This window comes from Saccopteryx bilineata, chromosome 11, assembly GCF_036850765.1.
Source record: "Saccopteryx bilineata isolate mSacBil1 chromosome 11, mSacBil1_pri_phased_curated, whole genome shotgun sequence".
In the NCBI taxonomy this organism is placed as follows: Eukaryota; Metazoa; Chordata; class Mammalia; order Chiroptera; family Emballonuridae; genus Saccopteryx; species Saccopteryx bilineata.
The window spans coordinates 79898782-79920837 of record NC_089500.1 but is presented as its reverse complement, the minus strand read 5'-3'; the positions used below and the strand labels follow the sequence as shown (position 1 = coordinate 79920837).

Below are 22056 nucleotides of genomic sequence, written 5' to 3'. Positions count from 1 at the left end.
TGGCTCCTGCAGACGTTCCGTCTACTGTTCCTTTTACCAGCACGCTCTGTTTCCGGAGACGACAGGAGATTATCAAACGCACTGCGTTCCTCACACCCACCCCTCACAACCTGTTCCCAGACATCACGGACCTTTTCCCTGCGTTCTCTTCACGGTAGGGTTCCGAGGAGCACGGCTATCTCCAGCTTTGTCTCTGTATCGAAAGGGGTCCAAAGCCTTTTGCCTTTTTCATCGCTGGTCAGCGGTACTTCATTTCCCTTCTCTGATACTGTCCTTCAAGGAGGAGAAACGAGACAGAATAGTCAAGTCATTTATAATCGTACATCGCCGGTTCAAGACCCCGTACTACTCACGGGGCGCCGTGTGCCGGTGACGTGTTCTATAGAGTTGTACACGGGAAACTCGTATGGTTTTATTAACCAGTGTCACCCGAAGAAATTCAGTGAAAACTTTTAAGAAATTAAAAAAAATTTTTTTTTTAAAAAAAAGGTACTGCTGACAAACTGAACCCACTGCAGGTAAGCGATATCACCACCGTGTTGACACAGCACACGCTTCATTCTTTGGCTGAAGGGTCAAAGCCTAAATTTGACTTTTTCGGAACGATCATTTAGATGTGCTGATCTGCAAGGTCGAAAAGTGAACATCGTGTAAAAGTCGCCTGCACAGCCCCGGCAGGGTGGCTAGGTTGGTTAGAGCGTCGTCCTGAGACGCAAAGGTTGTAGGTTCGATCCCCGGTCGGGGCACAGACGGGAACAGATCGATGTGTCTGTCTCTGTCCCTCTCCCCCTCTCTCTCTCTAAAATCAATAAGTTTTAAAAATTACAATAAATAAATTAACAAGTTAAGTTGCCTGCACCGAGGTCAAGGACCCACCATGCTGAAATCTCTACACACTTGAAACGTATTCCAGGTGGTTTGCAGGAGTGAATCTATTAAGTGATCTTATGGACACCACAGGCTTCCAGGATTTCTCTGTTTCACACCCTGGCATTCTTCATGCCTCTGGCCTTAGCTCAAAAGTTCTCAACACCACCCACAAACAACATAATTAAGAATAACAGAAGGTCCCTGGGCAGGTAGCTCAGTTAGTTAGAGTATCATCATATATATAAGGTCTACTGGAAAGTTCTGTCCGTTTCTATCACAAGTTTCGACACGTAAGCACGTTTATTTGGCGCATGGGTGCCTCTCTGTTTTTATCACTTAATGCAGGGGTCCCCAAACTTTTTACACAGGGGGCCAGTTCACTGTTCCTCAGACCGTTGGAGGGCCAGACTATAAAAGAAAACTATGAACAAATCCCTATGTACACTGCAAATATCTTATTTTAAAGTAAAAAAACAAAATGGAAACAAATACAATATTTAAAATAAAGAACAAGTAAATTTAAATCAACAAACTGACCAGTATTTCAATGGGAACTATGGGCCTGCTTTTGGCTAATGAGATGGTGGTGCCCCTTCCAGAAGTGCAGCGGGGGCCTGATAAATGGCCTCAGGGGGCCGCATGCGGCCCGCGGGCCGTAGTTTGGGGACCCCTGACTTAATGTATACATACTGACGTAGCAAATTAACTAAAACAAAGTTGATTCACGTTAGTCTTATGTGTGAAGCCATAGTGTACCCATGGCTACTGATAAAGTTCATTTACGCCACTGTAATTTTTACGAACTTCAACAAAGAAGAAATGCTACAGAAGCATGTCTGTCACATCCACCATATTCCCTGGACTTAGCACCCTCCAACTGTCACTTGTTTTTGTCCTTACAAAATTTTTTGAAGGGCAAAAAATTCAAAAATGAAGAAGATATCAAACAAGCACTGGTTTAATTTTTTGCATCAAAAGATAAAACATTTTTCAAAAATGGGATATAGGAATTGCCCTCACGCTGGCAAGAAATCATTAATAATAATGACAATTATGTTATTTAATAAAGTTTATTGACGGTAAGAAAAATTTGTATTTTGTTTTATTCCAAAAACGGACAGAACTTTCCGGTAGACCTTATATAATATATATACCAAACATTGCAGGTTCAATCCCCGGTCAGGGCAGGTACAAGAATCAACCAATGAATGCAGACATAAGTGGAACAATAAATCAATGTCTCTCTCTCCTTTCCTCTCTCTCTAAAATTAATAATAATTTCTAAAAAAGATAAATAACAGAAGATGACGTTTCCGTACCTAACATGAACATTAGCAGAAAATAGCAGTCCATACCTAAACAATGGGTATTGATTTATTATCCTGGGTGACGAATAGAAAAACATGTTGACACTGGTGTCCATTTTTCATGTTGTGATCCAGGAGAAGACGGGCGGCTGGCGTATGAACAGCTGGACAAATTTCCTCGAGACTGTGCTAGCACCGGAGGCCGTCATGGGACAGAAGTGGCCACCGCCTTCTAATGATCAGTTAGCTCTGCCAAACGGCTGTCTCCACAAGTGGCCCTTTTACTCGAGAGGGTGCTTTGACCGACCGGGCTGGCATGGTTTTAAAACTTGGAGCCCTCTGTCGAGGTTGCCTGGAAATCTATCTCGTTGTAGAAGACATTCAGTCTGGTTTTTCAGTGCCTGTCACCGTCTCCTCTGGCCAGGATGACAGGGCTGTGTCACTTAAGTAGGTACACTCCATCATCCACCATGTCCGGCCATACGAAAAGAACCCCTCGTGTCTACCATATATGGAATTTCAAAATAGCCATCTTTGTACCTTTTTGGAAGTTCTTCTCTAAGCTTGAAACGGTCTTGTGATACTTCGATAGATACCGTACGGCTTGCAGTTCCTCTGTTGTGCTCTCAGGGTTGAGTGACCACCCCCACCCCCACCCAGCTGCCTCATTTTACCTTAAATACAAAGCACAAAAAAAAAAAAGAATTTTTTTTCAAATAAAAGTTTGCCTGCAGAACCTGGTACAATGACACATTGTAAGAGTTTAATGTTTTTAAATTTCAAGTTCAAATGTCCACGATTTTGTTTCTTGTCTTCATCCGGAAAATTCCCAAAGCATGCTTCCTTTCTGATGAAAAAACGGGATGGCTGTTGACCACCTCACTGAGGTTATTCCCACACTCCTTAGAAACAAAGTGTTAAGCTTTTTTATTTAAAAAAAAAAAAAAGCCATTTCTTAAAATGATATTTTTCAATGGAGGTACTTTACTGCTGAGACAAATCAGAACCCAAAGTCGTGGATTCAGAAAGCTGGGCTGCCCTTGGAGCTGGAAGAAGGCAGATGCTGGAGAGACACGAACAGGGGTCCTTGCTTCTGTAAAAAAATTCCCTGTGAGATTAGGAGGCAGGCTGCCCCGAGGGGCGGTGACTGCCTGCTGTTGGGGCCCCCTGGCCAGACAGCACCACAGCCGTCCTCACGCCTGGGCTCACGTCAAGGCAGGAAGCCCATTCGGTGAAGCCCAAGACTGCTCAGGAGTTCCTGTTCGATAACGTTGCCTCCTCTTCCTAGTACACAAGGTGGGATATGCCAAGATATCGAAATATGTGTGAGTGTAACTTAAATGGCTCTGGATGTGTATGTGTGTATGCGTGTGTGCGTGTGTGTGTGTATAAAATACCACTGAGGTGTCATTTTAAATATTTAAATTTTAGCAAGAAAAGCACCTCTTCATTTCAAAGTAAACAGTAGTCTGCCAGACAGTCCTTTAGACTGTGAAGTTGTATTGTCTATGTATATTTGTATATTTATAAATATTATATATATGCATATTTCCTTCCTTTTCCAAGTACACTGTACAGTCTAGAGTCAGTATGTATAGTCTATAGTCTCTGTTAAATGGTAGAACTGATTCTTTTTATAGAAAGCCACACCACAAATGTTACAGAGGGTTGTTTTTTGTTTGGTTGGTTGGTTGGTGTTTTTAAAAAGTTTTTGAATATTGCATGAGTTCATTGACTTCCGATCTTTTGTATTCTCTTCTGCGTTTCATATCTTGGTTGAAGGGGTGCTTTTAGTCTTGCAGCCTTTGTATCCATCCCCGTCCCAGTCGTGTAAGTTAAAATAAAGATTATTTTTGAATCTCTGGCCTCACGCACGCACGGAGTCTGCTGGGTCTCTTTCATCTCTCACGCGCCCCAGCGAGGTGAGTCGTCGGTAGATCCGCGTGCCGGTTCCTGCTCAGCCTGAATGTGTTCTGACCTTGAAATTCTTTCATCCAGAAACGGGGGGGGGGGGGGGGGTAACAAATTTCCTTCTTTGATATTTTGTAAAGCTCACTGGAGGAAAAAAAAAAAAAAGACTGGGACCTTCTTGAGGGTTAAAAGGATCACCATTCTTCGGTGTTCCCAGCCCAACCCTCCCCATCCGGGGACAGCATCCATCCGTAGCTCCTCCCCCCCACCTGGGTTGCCCAGGCTGCCCTGTTGCTAGGTGACGCGCTGCAGGGTTCTGTCTATGGTTTCTGCCAGTCAGCGGGGGACTGCTGGGCCGGTTGGCCTGGTAGCCCCCCCCCCCCCCCCCCCCCCCCCGCCGGCCGGTTGACACAATGGCCAAGGGCCGTGCTGCTCCTGTGCAGTTTTGGGCCCGGGTTTGTCAGTATTTCGTGGGGTTGTACCAGATCCTCTGGAAATTCTGGAGCGTCCATATCCAGAGCTTGTTCGCGAAGGAGGAAGAGGAAGAACACATCCCTTCGCAGGAGAATATTTTTCACAAAGAGAAAATTATGGTCCTTGGCCAAATATTGGAGAACCGTTCTCGGGCCATTGAGGAGAGAGCTCAGGCCGCCTACAGGATCGGAATGCTGGCCTTCACAGGTACCCCAGCCGCCCCCAAGCCCCCGTGCTGGGCACAGCACCCTAAGTCAGCCACCTCCGCCCACGGCTCTGCTCTTGAACCCTCCCCTCCTCTCACTCAGGGTTTTCTTTGTCTTCCTACCACGAGAGAGATCACGCATTAGTTTCTCTTCAAGGATCCGTTTTTAAAAATAATGTGCCCATCAAATAAATGGCTAATTCAATGTTCTCCCACATTTATTAATTTAGAATATATATATATACACACACACACACACTAAAATCGCCCATCAAAGCTCTCATGGGCATTGAATAAACAAGTCAGCCTGACTGGGTGGTGGCACAGAGGACAGAGCATCAAGCTGGGATTCTGGGGCCCCCGGTTTGAAACACCAAAGCCGCTGGCTTGAGCACGTGCTCATACGATTTGAGTGCAGGCTCACCAGCTTGAGTGTGGGATCATCATTGTAATTCTAAAGTCACTGATTTGAGCCAGGGTACCTCCCAGTCAAGGCACATATGAGAAGCAATCAATGAACAGCTAAGGTGATACAACTACGAGCTGATACATCTCATCTCGCTTCCTTACTGTCTCTCTCCTCACTAAAATAAAGAAAAATAAGAACTTACTCCTAAAACACCTACTGGGAAAGCCAATAGGTTTTGCCAGTGAAAACCAGTGGTTAATGCACATTTGGCTAGAAAATTAAGCGGTAAACCATTTAGACACACATTGGTCTGACCATTGTCAAGTCTGAACTTGCTCGTGTGTTTGTTTGTTTTTGTTTAGTTTTCCCCTAACACATTTCAAGACACGAAATAAAATTTTATTGATAGTCCTCAACACGTCTCCTAATATTAGAAGCTCTGGCTGGCAGCTGTGTCTGTAGATATATATTTTTTTAATGGGAAAATGAGTGACAGAGATGCAGTTTGATAGGCTAAATCTATCAAGGCATTCCTTGAGAGAAAACATTTAATGTTTTCTTAATTATTTTTATTTATTTATTCATTTTAGAGAAGACAGAGAGAGAGAGAGAGAGAAGGGAGGAGGAGCAGGAAGCATCAACTCCCATATGTGCCTTGACCAGGCAAGCCCAGGGTTTTGAACCAGCGACCTGTGTTCCCGGTAGACGCTTTATTCACTGCGCCACCACAGGTCAAACCAACATTTACTGTTTTCAAGGACCCAGGGGTCCTAGGTGCCAAAAGGGTTGAGAGCCACCCCAGAGGGGTCAAGAGGACAGGCCACTCAGACTACACTGTGAGGGAAGGTAAAAGGCGCCCACTGCCCGCGCGGGGTCGGCTCCTGATGCAGCTACGTCGCCCACTTGGGGAGAGACCCTTCTAAGACACGCAGAACCCTTGCAGCGGACGTCACTGAGCCCTGGCTGTGCTGGCGGGTGGCAAGGGAAAGGGCTGATGACCCGGCCTCTGCTCAGGGTCTAACACTGACCAGAACATTCTTGGGATGGAAGAGAAATGCCAGCCAGGTGAAAAGCCCAGAACTGGCCTCTGGCCAATGACGCCAGCTGCCCCTCCCCACCTAATTCTCTCCCTCCAAGCCATCTTGGCTCCTACCTTCTCGGAGTTCTGAGACTTTGAACCAGGAAGATCTGGGGGGTGAGGGGGGGATGTCAGGTATAAGATAAAAACAGAGCCCAGGACCAGGTGGGGTCAGCGAGCAAAGCGAGGGAAAGCGTGTTAGGTCGGTCCCATTGGTGCCCGGCCTGCAAGAGCCAGGGGTGGGGGCGGAGTGGGTCAGGGGAACCAGAGAGGAGGGGCAGAGAGATGCCCCCCCCACACACACACACCGGGGAAAACCTCTCCAAACATCAGACCCAGCCCTGTGGCTCCTGCATCTGGTTTTCTCTTCCCTGCTCCCACGCTCTGGGAATTTCCCTCGTGCTGAATGTGGAGACGCGGGAGTGAGCCCAGGAGGAAGACTCGCTGGGTGAACACAGCCCCCCCCCCACCTCGGATTCCTGATGAAAGGAACCTCGTGCTGAATGTGGAGACAGGGGAGTGAGCCCAGGAGGAGGACTCGCTGGGTGAACACAGTCCCCGCCCCCGCCCCGGATTCCTGATGAAAGGAACCTCCCAGAGTTTCTCACATCACACACCCTGTCAGCACACATGTTCCCAAGGATGCCAGTAGCCGCGTGGTAGTTGCAACAGGAGTAGGAACCTCAGCTCACCTGTTGCCGGCCGCTAGGGACACCCACGACTCCCTGTCTTCCAGGAGGACCGATGGCTGGGACGTTTGCAGCCACGTACATGCACGAGGTAGCCGTCTTGCTACAAAACTACGAGATGGCGCCAGAGACGAGAACCCTGCTGCTCCAGGGGGTGAGCTGCTGGTGCTACCTGAACCCCGTCACCCAGACCAAGGCCAAGTACTTGCATCTCATCTCAATCCTCACGGACGTCTTTTATCACCCGCTCGAGGTGATCGCCCCGGATGAGATCAACAGCCACCTCCTGGTGAGATTCTGGACGTGCTACGTCCTGTCCGTCATGGCCTGCAATAACCTGTCCATCGTGGAGGACCTGAAACGCTACAGCTCCCTGAAATACCACCTGCAGGTGCTGGCCAGCGAGGACTGGTCCGGGTGGCCAGAGAACTACGCCGAGGTACTGTACTTCCTGATCGGGTTCCACAGCTATTGACTTCTCTACACGTCCGGTTCTCCGCTGTCGGCCCCGTGGATGGGGGGGGGGGGGGGGCAGGGGACCCTGAGAAATAGAAAGGAATGACAAACGTCGAGGTAGGATTCCTTGGACTTTTCTTTCGGGTAGTTGTAAACTCCCCGCCGACGCTCCCAGTGACGGCCAGACCCACACTTCATCCGGAAGGCGTTCAAAATGGCCCCGTGAAGATCAAAGTTCATCAGATGGGAACTTGCAGGAGGATGGGAGGGGGCCTCAGTACGTAACGATCTGTGGGGTCGTAGGCGACATTAAGCCAAGGCACCCAGAAAAAAAAAATGCCAGATGGTAACCCCACCCACAGCCGCGTTGCCGTGGACGCGGGTGCCCCAGCCATGTCATGCCTTCCCTGCGTCAGCGAGGCCCCTCCTGCTGCCGTGTCCAGGGCTGTTCTTCTGGCTACTTGAGCATGACCTTCTCGCCTATCAGGTCGACATCTCCTCCAATGCTTGGGATCGGGTTGAAAATCAGATTCGTCACCTAAGAGAAATTCTTCCAAATTCTCTCGATCAACTCGGGTCCCAGGTTCCCAGGTGCTAGAAACTTAACACCCACCCTGAGTGTCCTCTTGAAATTCATCCCGGACAATCCCCCCAACACACATGAGCGTGCGCGCGCATGCACACACACACACACACACATTCACACACACAAGACTTCTCTGCCACTGCTCTGCTCTCCCAGACTAGGCTGAAGTTTTACTTTTATTCCAAGGGACGCACACAGGAGGCTCGCCCCTGGTTCTCTCACATGACATCCTGAAACCCTCCGTCTGCTCACCGGTTGTTCCTCGGGTACTGCTGAGCAGTGTTCCACTGCATGGCTAGGCCACACTTGTTCATCTGTGTCCTGACTGATGGGACACTCTGGCTATTACAAATGACACTGACACTTTGCAGACGTATGCTTCCCTGCCCCTTAGGTAAATACCAGTAGTGGAAAGGCTGGCTCCCCTGGGCTGGGTATGCTAACTGTTAAGAACCTGTCAGTATTCCCACCGCTCCTGAGTCCCTATCTCTGCGGCCAGCTTCCTGTGGCCCAACATCCTGGACACTTGCTGTGGTCAGGTTTGTTCATGTTTGTTTCTTTTTTCTTTCTTTTTTTTTTACAGAAAGAGAGAGGGATAGATAGGGACAGACAGACAAGAATGGAGAGAGATGAGAAGCATCAATCATCAGTTTTTCATTGTGGCACTTTAGTTATTCATTGATTGCTTTCTCATATGTGCCTTGACCACGGACCTCAGCAGACCGAGTAACCCCTTGCTCGAGCCAGCGACCTTGGGTCCAAGCTGGTGAGCTTTTTACTCAAACCAGATGAGCCCGCACTCACACTGGCGACCTCGGGGTCTCGAACCTGGGTCGTCCGCATCCCAGTCTGATGCTCTATCCACTGCACCACCGCCTGGTCAAGCTCAAGTCTGTTTCTGACACTTGAGCCGTCCTGATGGGTCCACAGCAGTGTCTCTCTGTAGGACTGATGTGCGCTTTCCTGACGGTTGATGGTGCTGACATCTTTACACTTCGGTGCTACCTGCTGATACTCTGGTGACGTGCCCAAACCTTTCCCCCATTTTTTGAAATTGGGTTCTCTACTGAGTGAGCTGCAAGGTCTTTGCAGATACAAATCCTCCATTGGGTTTCTGCAAATGTCTTCTCGCAGCCTGTGGCTTGCTTTTTCATTTTCTGAAAAGTCCTTCAGAGCTGGCATCTTGTTTTTTGTGAAGCCTGACTTACTGATATAATTCGTGCTTTCTGTGTCCTGTTTGAGAAGTGTTTGCCAGACCCGAGGTCACGAAGATTTTCTTTCCCTATATTTTCTTCTAAAGGATCAATAGCTTTAACTCTTGTCCTCTCTTTGGCTCCCTACCACCAAATCCTGGAAGCCCGTTTTTGGCATTTTCCAGAAATTCCTGCTCACCAAGTTATCCTGGTCTAGCTCTCCTTTCTTCCCCCTCCTGAAAGTCTCTCCCTTCTTCCTCTCCCCTTAGCCAGACTTTTTTTCCCCACATTTTCTGGTAAAAACAACAAAAAGCACCTAAGGTAACACTGATCTCATCTTCACATCTACCCTTAGACCAGTGGCCCGCCCACGCCTACACAGAGATCCTCTAATACAGCAGACACTGACCTCTTGTGGCTATTTAAGCACAAACTAGAATTCGGTTCCCCATCCCACCCCCTGCACCTTGATGCTGACCAGCCAGCCACCTGGTCCTTGTCTGGACCCCAGGGGCTTTCCAACATTGCCTGTAGATTAGTAACAGCTCCCATCTTTTATTTATTTATTTTTTTTCCGAAGCTGGAAACGGGGAGGCAGTCAGATAGACTCCTGCATGCGCCCGACCGGGATCCACCTGGCATGCCCACCAGGGGGCGATGCTCTGCCCATCTGGGGCGTCGCTCTGTTGCATTCAGAGCCATCCTAGCGCCTGAGGCAGAGGCCATAGAGCCATCCTCAGCGCCTGGGCCATCTTTGCTCCAATGGAGCGTCGGCTGCAGGAGGGGAAGAGAGAGAGAGGAAGGAGAGGGGGAGGGGTGGAGCAGATGGGCGCTTCTCCTGTGTGCCTTGGCCGGGAATCGAACCCGGGACTCCTGCACGCCAGACCGACGCTCTACCGCTGAGCCAACTGGTCAAGGCCACTCCCATCTTTTTTAAGACCTTGTTCAGGCACTGCCGCCAGGTTTGATCCTCACAATCACAGAGGGAGACTGTCTCAACATTAGAAATAAAATTAAACTTCTGTGAGGACAAATAACTTGCCTAAAGTAACCCTTTAATGCAGGGCATTGCTCCTGACTGCCAATGTAGACGACGATGCCATGTGCCTCTCACAGAACACGTTCAAGTCCAGTGCCGTGTGCCTCGCGATTCAACTTCCCGTCCTTTTCCGCCTTCCCAGGGGTCTTACTGGAAACCCGATTCCTACCTTGCTGTCCACATACGGGTCCTTTGTACTGTATCAGATGTGACGTGTGAACAGAAAGTGTCGGAGCCCCTCCCTACCCTGCATCTCTTCACCGGTCTGCCTGCCACCTGCCCCCACCCCATCGCCATCACAGCACTTTAAGCTCCCAAGGACAGTCTGGTCACACCAGCCAGCTGAGCTTTGATTTGGCTCTGGGACTACCTCTCACACTCCTTCCCAAACTCCTCGGGAACAGTGTGTGGTCACGGGGGTCTGTGATCCCCGTAACCAGCTTGAGGTACAACCGGGTTCAGAACTCAAGACTCAGCTGCAGGCGTCCCCAAACTACGGCCCGCGGGCCCCATGCGGCCCCCTGAGGCCATTTATCCGGCCCCTGCCGCACTTCTGGAAGGGGCCCCTCTTTCATTGGTGGTCAGTGAGAGGAGCACTGTATGTGGCGGCCCTCCAACGGTCTGAGGAACAGTGTACTGGCTCCCTGTGTAAAAAGTTTGAGGACCCCTGGAGAGGGACAGGCTCATTTTCTCTTCATTTCCTCCAAAACAGCAGAGGAATAGAAAGAAAATACTACAAAACCACAGAAATAGACAAATGTTACTCCTCCGACCTCGTTCTTTCAAGAAGCACACGGTACCCAACAGGAACTGAAGTTTATTTACCGGGTACACAGCTTGTGTCTGACACCTGAGGAAATGCTATTTACAGTAACACCGTAGATTAAAAATACGTAGTATTTGTATTTTAATACAATACAGAGGGTCCCAGGACTCAAACAAGGAAGTGTGATCTCAAGGCTGCATTACACGGTCGTCTGCTCTGCGACCAAGGACCAGAGAGGAGGTCAGCTCTGCCGGCACACGTCCCGAGTCACCTGAGCCTCACAGACACGGCTCTGCAGAGGAGGACGCCGTGTCCTCAGCACACGCTCCACCTTCCGGGGCTTCCTCCTCGGAATCCTCGCCCGTGTCCTCCTCCAAGTCGGACTCCCGACTGTCTGGTGACTCCAGGTTATCCAGAACGTCTCCTCTCAGCCTCTTCAAGAATAAACCAGCAATAACTCATTGTGAGAATGTTCAAACCCAAGCCCCTCACCGGCATGCTGCTCTAACTGACCCTGATGCTGTAATGAGGTTCTCACAATGTCTCTCAGTTAAACTCACACTCAGTGTCCTGTCAGCCTCCCCATGTTAGGTCACGTTTCAGCAAAGCCGCAGGACCTGAGAATTCAACAACTGGCTCATTTTTTTAAGACACTGACGTGCTTTCAGATGAAATCAGTACTGCTCTAACCACCCACAGCGAGGACGCTTCCTCGTTTTCCTGGGTGCTAGAAACAACACTCGTGTCAGGTAAGGCAGCTGTTACAGTATCTGCAAATGAACACCTCCAGCAGGAAAGTCTGTCAGAGCCCAAGATGCAAGCTGTTCAGTACAAGAAAAAGGTTCTATCTGAAAATCTTTCATCCCACCAGCAAGAAGATTTTTTACACACATGAATAAAATTAAGACTTGTTTTTTAGGCTAGAACTGGTAAAGTCAGTCACGAGGCTAATTCTCACAAACAAAGCAGCTACCTCTAAATTTTAAAGAAAGTAGTGTGTTATTTTATAAATAACAGTAATGTCATGTGGGCATTAAAGTTAAATAAAAATGTGTCAACTATGAAATATCCTTCTGCATCATTTTTCAGGGATAAGTTAATTCTCTTTTATATTCCCTATAGGAAAACAATGTTCTTCTGCTTATTAATAATAAATAAGAACACCTAACAGTCACTGGGTCTTGCTCTGTGTGCAGGCACTTCTTCCAGCGTTCACCTATGATAACTCACTCTTCTCGTAACAAACCTACGAAGGAGGTCCTGTCACTCCCACTTTACAGATGAGGAAAATGAAGCCCCAACAGATGAATTACCTGCTTGACTCAAGAAACGCCATGGTGCCCGGCGGGGGCTGGACTCAAGGTCGGAGTCTGCGTCCAGAGCCCGAGCCCGAGTGGCACTGGCCACGCGCACTGCCTCCCTCGCACAGAAGGGACGCCGGGCTCCGGGTGGGGAACACCTACCTGCAGGAGCTCCGCCATGTACTGTACGTGACCTGCGACCTCTGCCAATTCCTCGTTCTCCTTTCTCAGGCGGGCTATTTCTCGGTCCTTGTGTTCGATTTCTTTATGAAGCTGAGGACATAAGTAAAGTTCAGCACTCGACAGAGTCCCGGGCGACACGCTGGGCGACACGCCCCTAACACAGCCGCTGCCCTTGGCTCTCCGCACAGTAGGCTTCTTTCCTGTGACAGTCCCGGGAACAGTCGCCTGTCTAATGAAACTCTCCTTAGGCCAAAACTGAAGCTGGTATCTACTGCTCTGTCGAGACACACTGAGCAGCAAGTGGAAAACTGAAATGTAAAAGAACGCCCCAGTTCTGTTCAGCACCTACCTTCTCGTTCTCCGTGAGTGTTTCATAGAGGGCCCTCCTCCGTCTTTCCGCCACGTCTTTCCAATACTGAGCGGACGGGTTTTCTAGAAACATCGTTTCACATGGAACTCTGAAAGCCACTGCTGTTACATGATGTGAAAACCCAGTAACTTTTTTCTACTTAAACCTTACTCTGTACCACCCATTTTACTTAGTAACACCCATTTTTATAAAACTAACGTTGGAAAACCAAGTCAATTCTCTTTCTATTTTATTTTCCCCAACATTTTAAGGATTTCACTAGATCCCTCTGAGGGTCTGCGTTAAGAGTTCTGTGTTCAAGGTACACCGATCAACTTTCTTCATCCATGTGGTTCCACGAGCAATGTCATAGCTCTTCGTTTCTGTATGTGACTTCAGTGCTCTTTGCCACCAGTCCTACCCAGATCAGGTGGGTGAGTGTCACAAACTCTGGGTTTCTCTGCATTATTAGGGAGCGTCTTTACTTCCATGCAGACCACCTTTCCTAATGTGGCCTCAGGAAACCCTGCTGCCTGCCTCTCCTTTTCCTCACTGTCCTCCGGGCAGCTCAGCATGTGGCCAAGTGACACCGTGACCTTGAGTAAGTGTTAACTTCGCTAAGCCTCCACTTTTTCCCCAGTACCAGCAATGGCCTGTAATGCTTTAATCCAGCATAGCTTCCTCATCTGGTGTGACCGCCACGCCCCTGAACACGAGTGTTCACTACAGGTGTGCCCACTCCCCAGTCCCCACACGTCAGCCGTGTCCCCGCTACAGTCAACGTCCTATCTGCACATTCAGTCTCTAGACACTCTTTCTCTGAAAAGACTCCTTGTAAGTCACGGCAAGCCAATCTCCAAGAAGCCATGTTAAGTACTATCCCTTCCTTTAATAGTCCATCCAAATTTGAATCGTACAAAACAATGAGGCGTGTCCAAATACAGTGCTTGTATGTTTACAAGCACAAGAAATATTAACAAAATATTACAGCAAACTATCTAATAGTGTCCCCAGATTAAGAGGCTGTGGGCAGAATTCATAACAGTATAAACAAATAATACTCCCCTTTATTACAATTAAAGTTTCTAAGGTAAAAGTAATATATCTATATATACTTTCTTCATACCTGTAACCATGAGATCAAATGCTTCTTGGGTAATTCCTCTGAGATCCTTATTTTCACTATCTTCCGGGACCATAACTCCTCCAGAGCTGGACGTCTTAGATGGTAACTGGTCATGCCAAGGTTTCGTTTTGGACAGGCCTTTAACCAACTACAATGGAATCACGTACAGCAATCTACTTATTCTGGTCTAATGAACAAGAGAGCTGAGTGGTCCTGGGAACTAGCCTGTGTTCAGAAGAAGGAAGAACTGCCGGAGTAAGACACGCATCGTTCAGACTCCAGAGAAAAGAAGAACAAGATGGGGGAACAGGAAGGAGCCACTGGTCAAAGTCAGAACTCAAGAATAGCAGAAGAAAAAACTTGAAGACAATGTAGAGGCAAAATATAAACATGTAGAATTTTTTTTTAATTTACTGTGTTGACATGGTTTCAAGTGTCCCATTGAGTATAACACACCATCCACCCTTCACTGTGCCCCCCCCCACCCCACGCAAAGTCTCTTTCTGTCCTCGTTTCTCACCCTTCTCCCACGTCCTCCCACCCTCTCCCTCTGGCTCCTGCTACTCTGTATATGTGCTCTGTATAGACTCCCACCCTCTCCCTCTGGCTCCTGCTACTCTGTATATGTGCTCTGTATAGACTCCCACCCTCTCCCTCTGGCTCCTGCTACTCTGTATGTATGCTCTGTATAGACTCCCACCCTCTCCCTTTGGCTCCTGTTACTCTGTATATGTGCTCTGTATAGACTCCCACCCTCTCCCTTTGGCTCCTGTTACTCTGTATATATGCTCTGTATAGACTCCCACCCTCTCCCTTTGGCTCCTGCTACTCTGTATATATGCTCTGTATAGACTCCCACCCTCTCCCTTTGGCTCCTGTTACTCTGTATATATGCTCTGTATAGACTCCCACCCTCTCCCTTTGGCTCCTGCTACTCTGTATATATGCTCTGTATAGACTCCCACCCTCTCCCTTTGGCTCCTGCTACTCTGTATATATGCTCTGTATAGACTCCCACCCTCTCCCTCTGGCTCCTGCTACTCTGTATATATGCTCTGTATAGACTCCCACCCTCTCCCTCTGGCTCCTGCTACTCTGTATATATGCTCTGTATAGACTCCCGCCCTCTCCCTCTGACTCCTGCTACTCTGTATATATGCTCTGTATAGACTCCCACCCTCTCCCTCTGGCTCCTGCTACTCTGTATATATGCTCTGTATAGACTCCCACCCTCTCCCTCTGGCTCCTGCTACTCTGTATATATGCTCTGTATAGACTCCCACCCTCTCCCTTTGGCTCCTGTTACTCTGTATATGTGCTCTGTATAGACTCCCACCCTCTCCCTTTGGCTCCTGTTACTCTGTATATATGCTCTGTATAGACTCCCACCCTCTCCCTTTGGCTCCTGCTACTCTGTATATATGCTCTGTATAGACTCCCACCCTCTCCCTTTGGCTCCTGTTACTCTGTATATATGCTCTGTATAGACTCCCACCCTCTCCCTTTGGCTCCTGCTACTCTGTATATATGCTCTGTATAGACTCCCACCCTCTCCCTTTGGCTCCTGCTACTCTGTATATATGCTCTGTATAGACTCCCACCCTCTCCCTCTGGCTCCTGCTACTCTGTATATATGCTCTGTATAGACTCCCACCCTCTCCCTCTGGCTCCTGCTACTCTGTATATATGCTCTGTATAGACTCCCGCCCTCTCCCTCTGACTCCTGCTACTCTGTATATATGCTCTGTATAGACTCCCACCCTCTCCCTCTGGCTCCTGCTACTCTGTATATATGCTCTGTATAGACTCCCACCCTCTCCCTCTGGCTCCTGCTACTCTGTATATATGCTCTGTATAGACTCCCACCCTCTCCCTTTGGCTCCTGTTACTCTGTATATATGCTCTGTATAGACTCCCACCCTCTCCCTCTGGCTCCTGCTACTCTGTATATATGCTCTGTATAGACTCCCGCCCTCTCCCTCTGGCTCCTGCTACTCTGTATATATGTTCTGTATAGACGAGTTTAGGCTAATTAAAAGAATATGCAATCGTGCCTGACCAGAGGTGGTACAGTGGATTGAGTGTCAGCCCGGGACACTGAGGGCCCCGATTCGAAACCCAGAGCTTGCCAGCTTGAGCACGGAATCATTGATATGATCCCAAGGTCACTGGCTGGAGCCCAATGTCACTGGCTGGGCTGGAGCCCCCTGATCAAGGCAGGTATGAGAAGCTATCAACAAACCACTAAAATGAAGCAAGTAAGAGTCAAACCTTCTCATCTCTCTCCTCCCCCCTACTCTATCTCTTAAAAAAATAAAAATACACACATATACAATCACTGCTTAATAAATTTAAGTAATAAAAACAGCTCAAAAATAAAAAAATAAATAAAATAGCTCAGTGGTTTTGTCATTTATGTATTAAAAATGAAGCACTCATCTCTATACCTTTTTTTTTTTTTTTTTGTATTTTTCTGAAGCTGGAAACGGGGAGGCAGTCAGACAGACTCCCGCATGCGCCCGACCGGGATCCACCTGGCATGCCCACCAGGGGGCGATGCTCTGCCCATCCAGGGCGTCGCTCTGTCGCGACCAGAGCCACTCTAGCACCTGGGGCAGAGGTCAAGGAGCCATCCCCAGCGCCCGGGCCATCTTTTGCTCCAGTGGAGCCTCGGCTGCAGGAGGGGAAGAGAGAGACAGAGAGGAAGGAGAGGGGGAGGGGTGGAGAAGCAGATGGGTGCCTCTCCTGTGTGCCCTGGCCGGGAATTGAACCCGAGACTTCCGCACGCCAGGCCGACGCTCTACCACTGAGCCAACTGGCCAGGGCCTCTATACCTTTTTGATATCTTTGGATCTTTAAAAAAAAGACCAAAAAAACCACATAATTTAAAATTTTACCAAAATGTATAGGTATATTTTAGAAATTTTATTTGTAGCAACTGTTTTGGATTAGACTTGGGTCTAAGGCTTAACTGAAATTCTTTTTATTGTTTAAATAATTCAGTTCCCTGGAAAGGCAGTGGTTTCCACCTTTCATCCACGAGTTCGTTATTTACATACAGAAGTAAATGAAGGAGTCTATCATTTTAGTCTCAAAATGTCTTCCTGCAGGTGAATGCATAACATAGCACAGCATCTCAGTTCTGCCTATATCACACCAGCATTCTACTCATACCGATTTTGAATGTTCTCAATTGAATAATTACAACAAAAACCACTCCTAGGGGAAATACGCAATTGTTATTCTTAAATCATTTCCAGATTTCAGTGACCAAGGAAACCTCGCCAGTGTTTTCCATGCTGAGGTAGTGCCGGGTCTGGCCCATCACACCCAGGGAGACTTACCTCACTTTCTCTTCCCACAAGAGGTCCAGCTGCGGACGGCTGGATCACCTTCAGAGTTCTTCTCGGGACAGGACTATTCTAAAAGTCAACATACGTCATCAGCTGCATTGTACGACTCAGCCCCACTCCACGTACTTCAGAAAAAGCACACTGGCACGGGGCAAGCAAGAGTGGGTTTACAGTTGTGAGAACACAGGACAGAACTAATCTGCAGCTGTGAGAACACAGAACAGAACTAATCTTGCAGTTGTGAGAACACAGGACAGAACTAATCTTGCAGTTGTGAGAACACAGGACAGAACTAATCTGCAGTTGTGAGAACACAGAACAGAACTAATCTTGCAGTTGTGAGAACACAGAACAGAACTAATCTTGCAGTTGTGAGAACACAGGACAGAACTAATCTGCAGTTGTGAGAACACAGAACAGAATTAATCTTGCAGTTGTGAGAACACAGAACAGAACTAATCTTGCAGTTGTGAGAACACAGAACAGAATTAATCTTGCAGTTGTGAGAACACAGAACAGAACTAATCTGCAGTTGTGAGAACACAGGACAGAACTAATCTGCAGTTGTGAGAACACAGGACAGAACTAATCTGCAGTTGTGAGAACACAGAACAGAATTAATCTTGCAGTTGTGAGAACACAGAACAGAACTAATCTTGCAGTTGTGAGAACACAGAACAGAATTAATCTTGCAGTTGTGAGAACACAGAACAGAACTAATCTTGCAGTTGTGAGAACACAGAACAGAACTAATCTGCAGTATTACTTCTTGTGTACGTTATTTTCCATAGAAGCTGCAAACCTACTATGCCCACCCCTGTGTTTGGTCTGCTATATGATTTATAATGCTACATATGAACCAGACCTTGGTTTAACCATCTAGTAAACCGATTTCCCTAAAATTATAGTACAGTTTGAAGAGATTCCATGAATGAATCATGTCACCCAAACTTGACACATTTATGATAGAAACCCATGAAACAGGTAAATTGGAGGGGGGAAAAAACCATTAATTATTCACACTGCAAAATACTTCTTCCCCTAATCAAGAGGATTTTTCTGACTCCGTTTGAATCATGACTATCCCCTAACACATTTTCATGAGTTCACCCAAGGAATATAATTAAAAGACACATTGACGTAGAACCAATCCAGTATACATGTGACAGGACCCCCCTATCCTGACGGTAGAGGCGATTTTGCTTCATGTCCATTCCTTAGGAGACAGCTAAAATGTCAGTGCCTGAGGCATACAAAATACTGTGAAAGGCCCACGCTATTGTTTGGGAAAAAAAATAGAGCCTTCCTTATAATACATAAATACCTTCCTGCATATTTCCTGATCTGAAACCTCTCTCTAGTATTGCAAAAAAGTCATTAGTTACATTGCCACCATGGGACAGCAAACAATGGTGGCCTGTCAAACAAGGTCAGCAGGAAGCCGACACCGGAGCAGCGTGAGAAAGTTGCCGACTGCACTCGGTGCTTCTCAGGACGAGGGCTCGCCTTCCCACGGTCAGGTTTCTCCTGCTGGTTATTACCTCACTATTTAACTGAAGAACAAGTGCCAGCTACAGCGAGAACAAAGACCACACCACTTCAGATATAATTTAGATTCGTCCCCAGTCTCCAGACAAAAGAAACAAATACAACTTGGGAGCCTTAGTCAAAGGAGGTATTAAGTTATTTAAGTGCTTGCTACCACCAATGGCCAAAGAAGCCAGTTATATTACTGCCACGAACAAAAGACAATTTCTAAGACTTAACTTTTATAATGTAAACATTATAGTATCTATCCCTCCAAATGTACTATTACTATTATCATTTTCTTTATAAAGATTATGCACTGGAATAGACTCATGACAGCCAAGAAGGTTCTTATATATTATGGGCCTTAAATTTTTTAGAAAACAATTTGAGATTCTGTGAACCTCTTTAAAAAAATGAGATGCACACAAGAGTACAGTTACATAGAATTTTGCATATAATTAGCAAGAAACCCACGAGTAGAATGCAAGCAATACTAATCAAAAATGACCTTGTTTATAAAAAATCCTAAGAAATGTACTGAAAACTATTAAAACTAATAAACAAGTTCAGCAAGGTTGTAGGATTCTAGGTCAAGAGACAAAAACCAACTATTTCTATACCGAAAAAATTAGCACACTGAAAACTCAGGGAACCAATTCCATCTACAACAGCATTAAAAATAAAATACTTGGGGAAACAATTAACAAAAGGTGTGTAAAACTCAGTGCTCTAAAAACAATGCATTGTTGCAAGAAACTAAGCACTTAAATAAATGCAAAGACTGCCCAGCGAGTGGGTCAGAAACTCCAACATTCGACCATAACTAATCCTTTGCTTGTTCTCTACTATTACTTCTCCTCTGGCCAAAAATTCAGTACTTTTAAGATTTACAGAAATGAAAGCCAGGTTAAATTTGGCGAAATTTTGTCAAAAACACTTCTAATAAGCTCTTGCTTTCCAGGCAGATGACAGTGATCCCATCACATACCTTCACATGCTCTGGGGTCCCTTCTGGTTTCTGCTTCATACTGGGATTCATGGTCCACCTGGCCAAGCAGAGGAGCGGTCACTCAAAAGCGGAATGTGGTTTGCACCTGGAGGCGGAGCCTGGATGTTTAATGATCTTTTCCTCAGCCCTGTCAAAGACTCCAGTGCCGAATCAGTGACTCTTGAAAGCTGTATTTTACATAAATACACACACACACACACACACACATTATCACTGTGGTTGGAAAAAATCCTGTTGCCAAAGGAAAAAGTCAGTTCTGACATACATTTAAACAAATGTACAAAACATACTAGTGCCCTGGATGAAAAGACGGGGCTCTCACAGACCTGAGACATGTCACCAGGAAAGGCTAATAAACAGAGATGCCTGGGGGTGCCCAAGTCGGTCTAGAGGCCAGCACCCCCATGTCGCCCTCTCAAACGCAGACAAGCGATATGACAAGCTCGGCTCTGGTAACCAGCGATAATATCCGATCAAATGAGACTGTGCATTTACAGTTCTAAGAAATGTTTCATCACCACCAGGAGCGGAGACAGTGACCCAAGCAAGGCCAGGGAGAAGCAGATCAAGGGATATGTAACGAGGTTAATCGCACCACGGGGACCAGATTCATTCAAACCCCACTTGGACCCCCCCAGGCTCCGTTTAAGATCTCCCAGATCTGTGACCGCGCCCCTCCTGCGTGCGGTGGCTTCTCATACTTAAGACCAGGAACCATCGCAAATAACACATTCAGTGTGCCCCAGGGGACAGAGACACAGACACCTATTTTAGGAGATGCACCCTATTTTCCATGCTATTTCGTGTGAAACACTCGCTGCTCCGGGACCCACTGGACTGAGCCAGGGCGATGTTTTTGCAAACGGTGGGTCCCCGCCCCGGGGGACCCCGCACCGCTTTCGGTGGGTCACCAACACCGTTTAGAAAAAAAAAAGTCACTGATCAGAATGGAACTGAAAAGACGAGAAAACGTGGGAGATGTGAAACGTGCTTTTCCTCCGTGTCCCGTTCGAGAGGCGGAGAGCCATCCACCATGGTTAAGCCCAGCCCGGCAGTCGTTTGTCGCATGCCCGTCTGCAGCCCCCCACCCCCCCGCCCCGTTCTCTCTCCGGTTCTTTTTAAATAGATTTATGACGTCAGCACAGGTCGGGGTCCACAGGAAGTGCTGGCGCGCAGGGGACCCGGTGTCACCAGTACCAGCGCCTGTTTAACGGGGGACCAGGACTCAGCGAGCTGCTCCCAGAGCCCAGTGTGCGCCCCTCCGGCCCCCGTTCACCGGCCGTCATGGATCCGCAGCGTGGACTTTCCGCCTCCCTGCCAGCCGCACGCCCTCCCGACCGCGGCCAGCAGGGGGCGCTGCACGGGGCTCGCCAACGGCGCGCGCGCGCTAGCCAATAGGAAGCGCGGAAAGGCAGCGCGCCAAAATCGTCCCAGCCAACCGGGCGGCCCCGCGCCTCGCCGCCCCGCCCCTCGCCGCCCCGCCCCGTCCCCTCCCGCCACCTTTCCAAACCCACTTACCGCGGAGGGCCGGTTCCCGCGGCCGGGAGCGCGGAGCGGCTGGTGTCGGCAGCCCCCGCGTACACCTCCTGCCGCTGCCCCCGCTCGAAAAAGTGACGCGCTCGGTCCCGGTGGCGCCCGTCTCCGCCCAGCTGCCGCCGCCGCTGCAAAAGTTCTGCGGCTCCGCTCGCTCGCCCCTGCCACGTGACCCAGCGAAGGGGCGGGGCCTCCCGAATCCGGCCAATCGCCGGCCGCCTTGGTCACGCCCCCTGCCTGCGCCTGCGCCTGCGCAGTAGTGGCGGCGCGTGTCTGAGCGACGCCTGGCCTGAGACGTCCCTGACCTCCGACCCTGCTCACGGCCCGGTTCCCGCAGAGCGGGAAGCAGCGCTGCCCCCGGCCGCGGACACCGGGAGCAGGACGTATGGCATATGCGCTGCCCGAGTCCTCGCGTGTCGGTGCAGCGCTGGTTCGGCGGGCTCCCGACCGCGGGTCTTCGGGCTCGTCTGCATTTGCACGGGAGGCGCCCGGGCACCACGCAGGTGCCAGACGCGTGCGGCGCCCCCGGCGGTTCCCCCTGCGCCCCGCTCCTCGGGCTGCTCTGACAGCTACGAGGCTCCGGCTCCAGCTCCGTCTGCGTCTGCGGGAAACGGAGCACAGGACATCTAAACATGCACGGATTGGAAACCGTCGGAAGGAGCCTAGGTGTCAGGAGGGAGAAGGTGACT

The 22056-nt window shown here is 48.6% G+C and overlaps 3 protein-coding genes across 10 annotated transcripts in view; 2 read left to right on the top strand and 1 right to left on the bottom strand.

Moving 5' to 3' along the window:
* Window positions 1–3557, top strand: part of RIPOR2 (RHO family interacting cell polarization regulator 2) — a 140764-nt gene extending 137207 nt beyond the window's left edge. For all 6 annotated transcript variants that reach the window (XM_066246709.1, XM_066246707.1, XM_066246706.1 and 3 more), the window contains one exon: window positions 2313–3557. In XM_066246709.1, the coding sequence (XP_066102806.1) occupies window positions 2313–2413 (101 nt within the window). In that variant the 3' untranslated portion in view covers window positions 2414–3557. The remainder of the gene's footprint in view (window positions 1–2312) is intronic.
* Window positions 3558–4501: 944 nt separating this feature from the next.
* Window positions 4502–7418, top strand: ARMH2 (armadillo like helical domain containing 2). The gene is made up of 2 exons (XM_066246266.1): window positions 4502–4769; window positions 6991–7418. The coding sequence occupies exons 1-2, from the start codon at window positions 4502–4504 to the stop codon at window positions 7416–7418; spliced, it is 696 nt and encodes a 231-aa protein (XP_066102363.1).
* Window positions 7419–11017: 3599 nt separating this feature from the next.
* GMNN (geminin DNA replication inhibitor) lies at window positions 11018–21593 on the bottom strand. 3 transcript variants are annotated; one of them, XM_066247154.1, is made up of 7 exons: window positions 21353–21593; window positions 19814–19919; window positions 17287–17364; window positions 13943–14090; window positions 12817–12899; window positions 12447–12557; window positions 11018–11417 (listed from the first exon to the last, which is right to left on the bottom strand). In XM_066247154.1, the coding sequence occupies exons 2-7, from the start codon at window positions 19862–19864 to the stop codon at window positions 11262–11264; spliced, it is 627 nt and encodes a 208-aa protein (XP_066103251.1). In that variant the 5' UTR covers window positions 19865–19919; window positions 21353–21593; the 3' UTR covers window positions 11018–11261. The 3 variants fall into 3 exon arrangements, with proteins under 3 accessions (XP_066103251.1, XP_066103248.1, XP_066103250.1); XM_066247151.1 differs by having other exon boundaries at window positions 19814–20001; window positions 21353–21590; XM_066247153.1 differs by having other exon boundaries at window positions 19814–19871; window positions 21353–21590.
* Window positions 21594–22056: the final 463 nt, after the last annotated feature.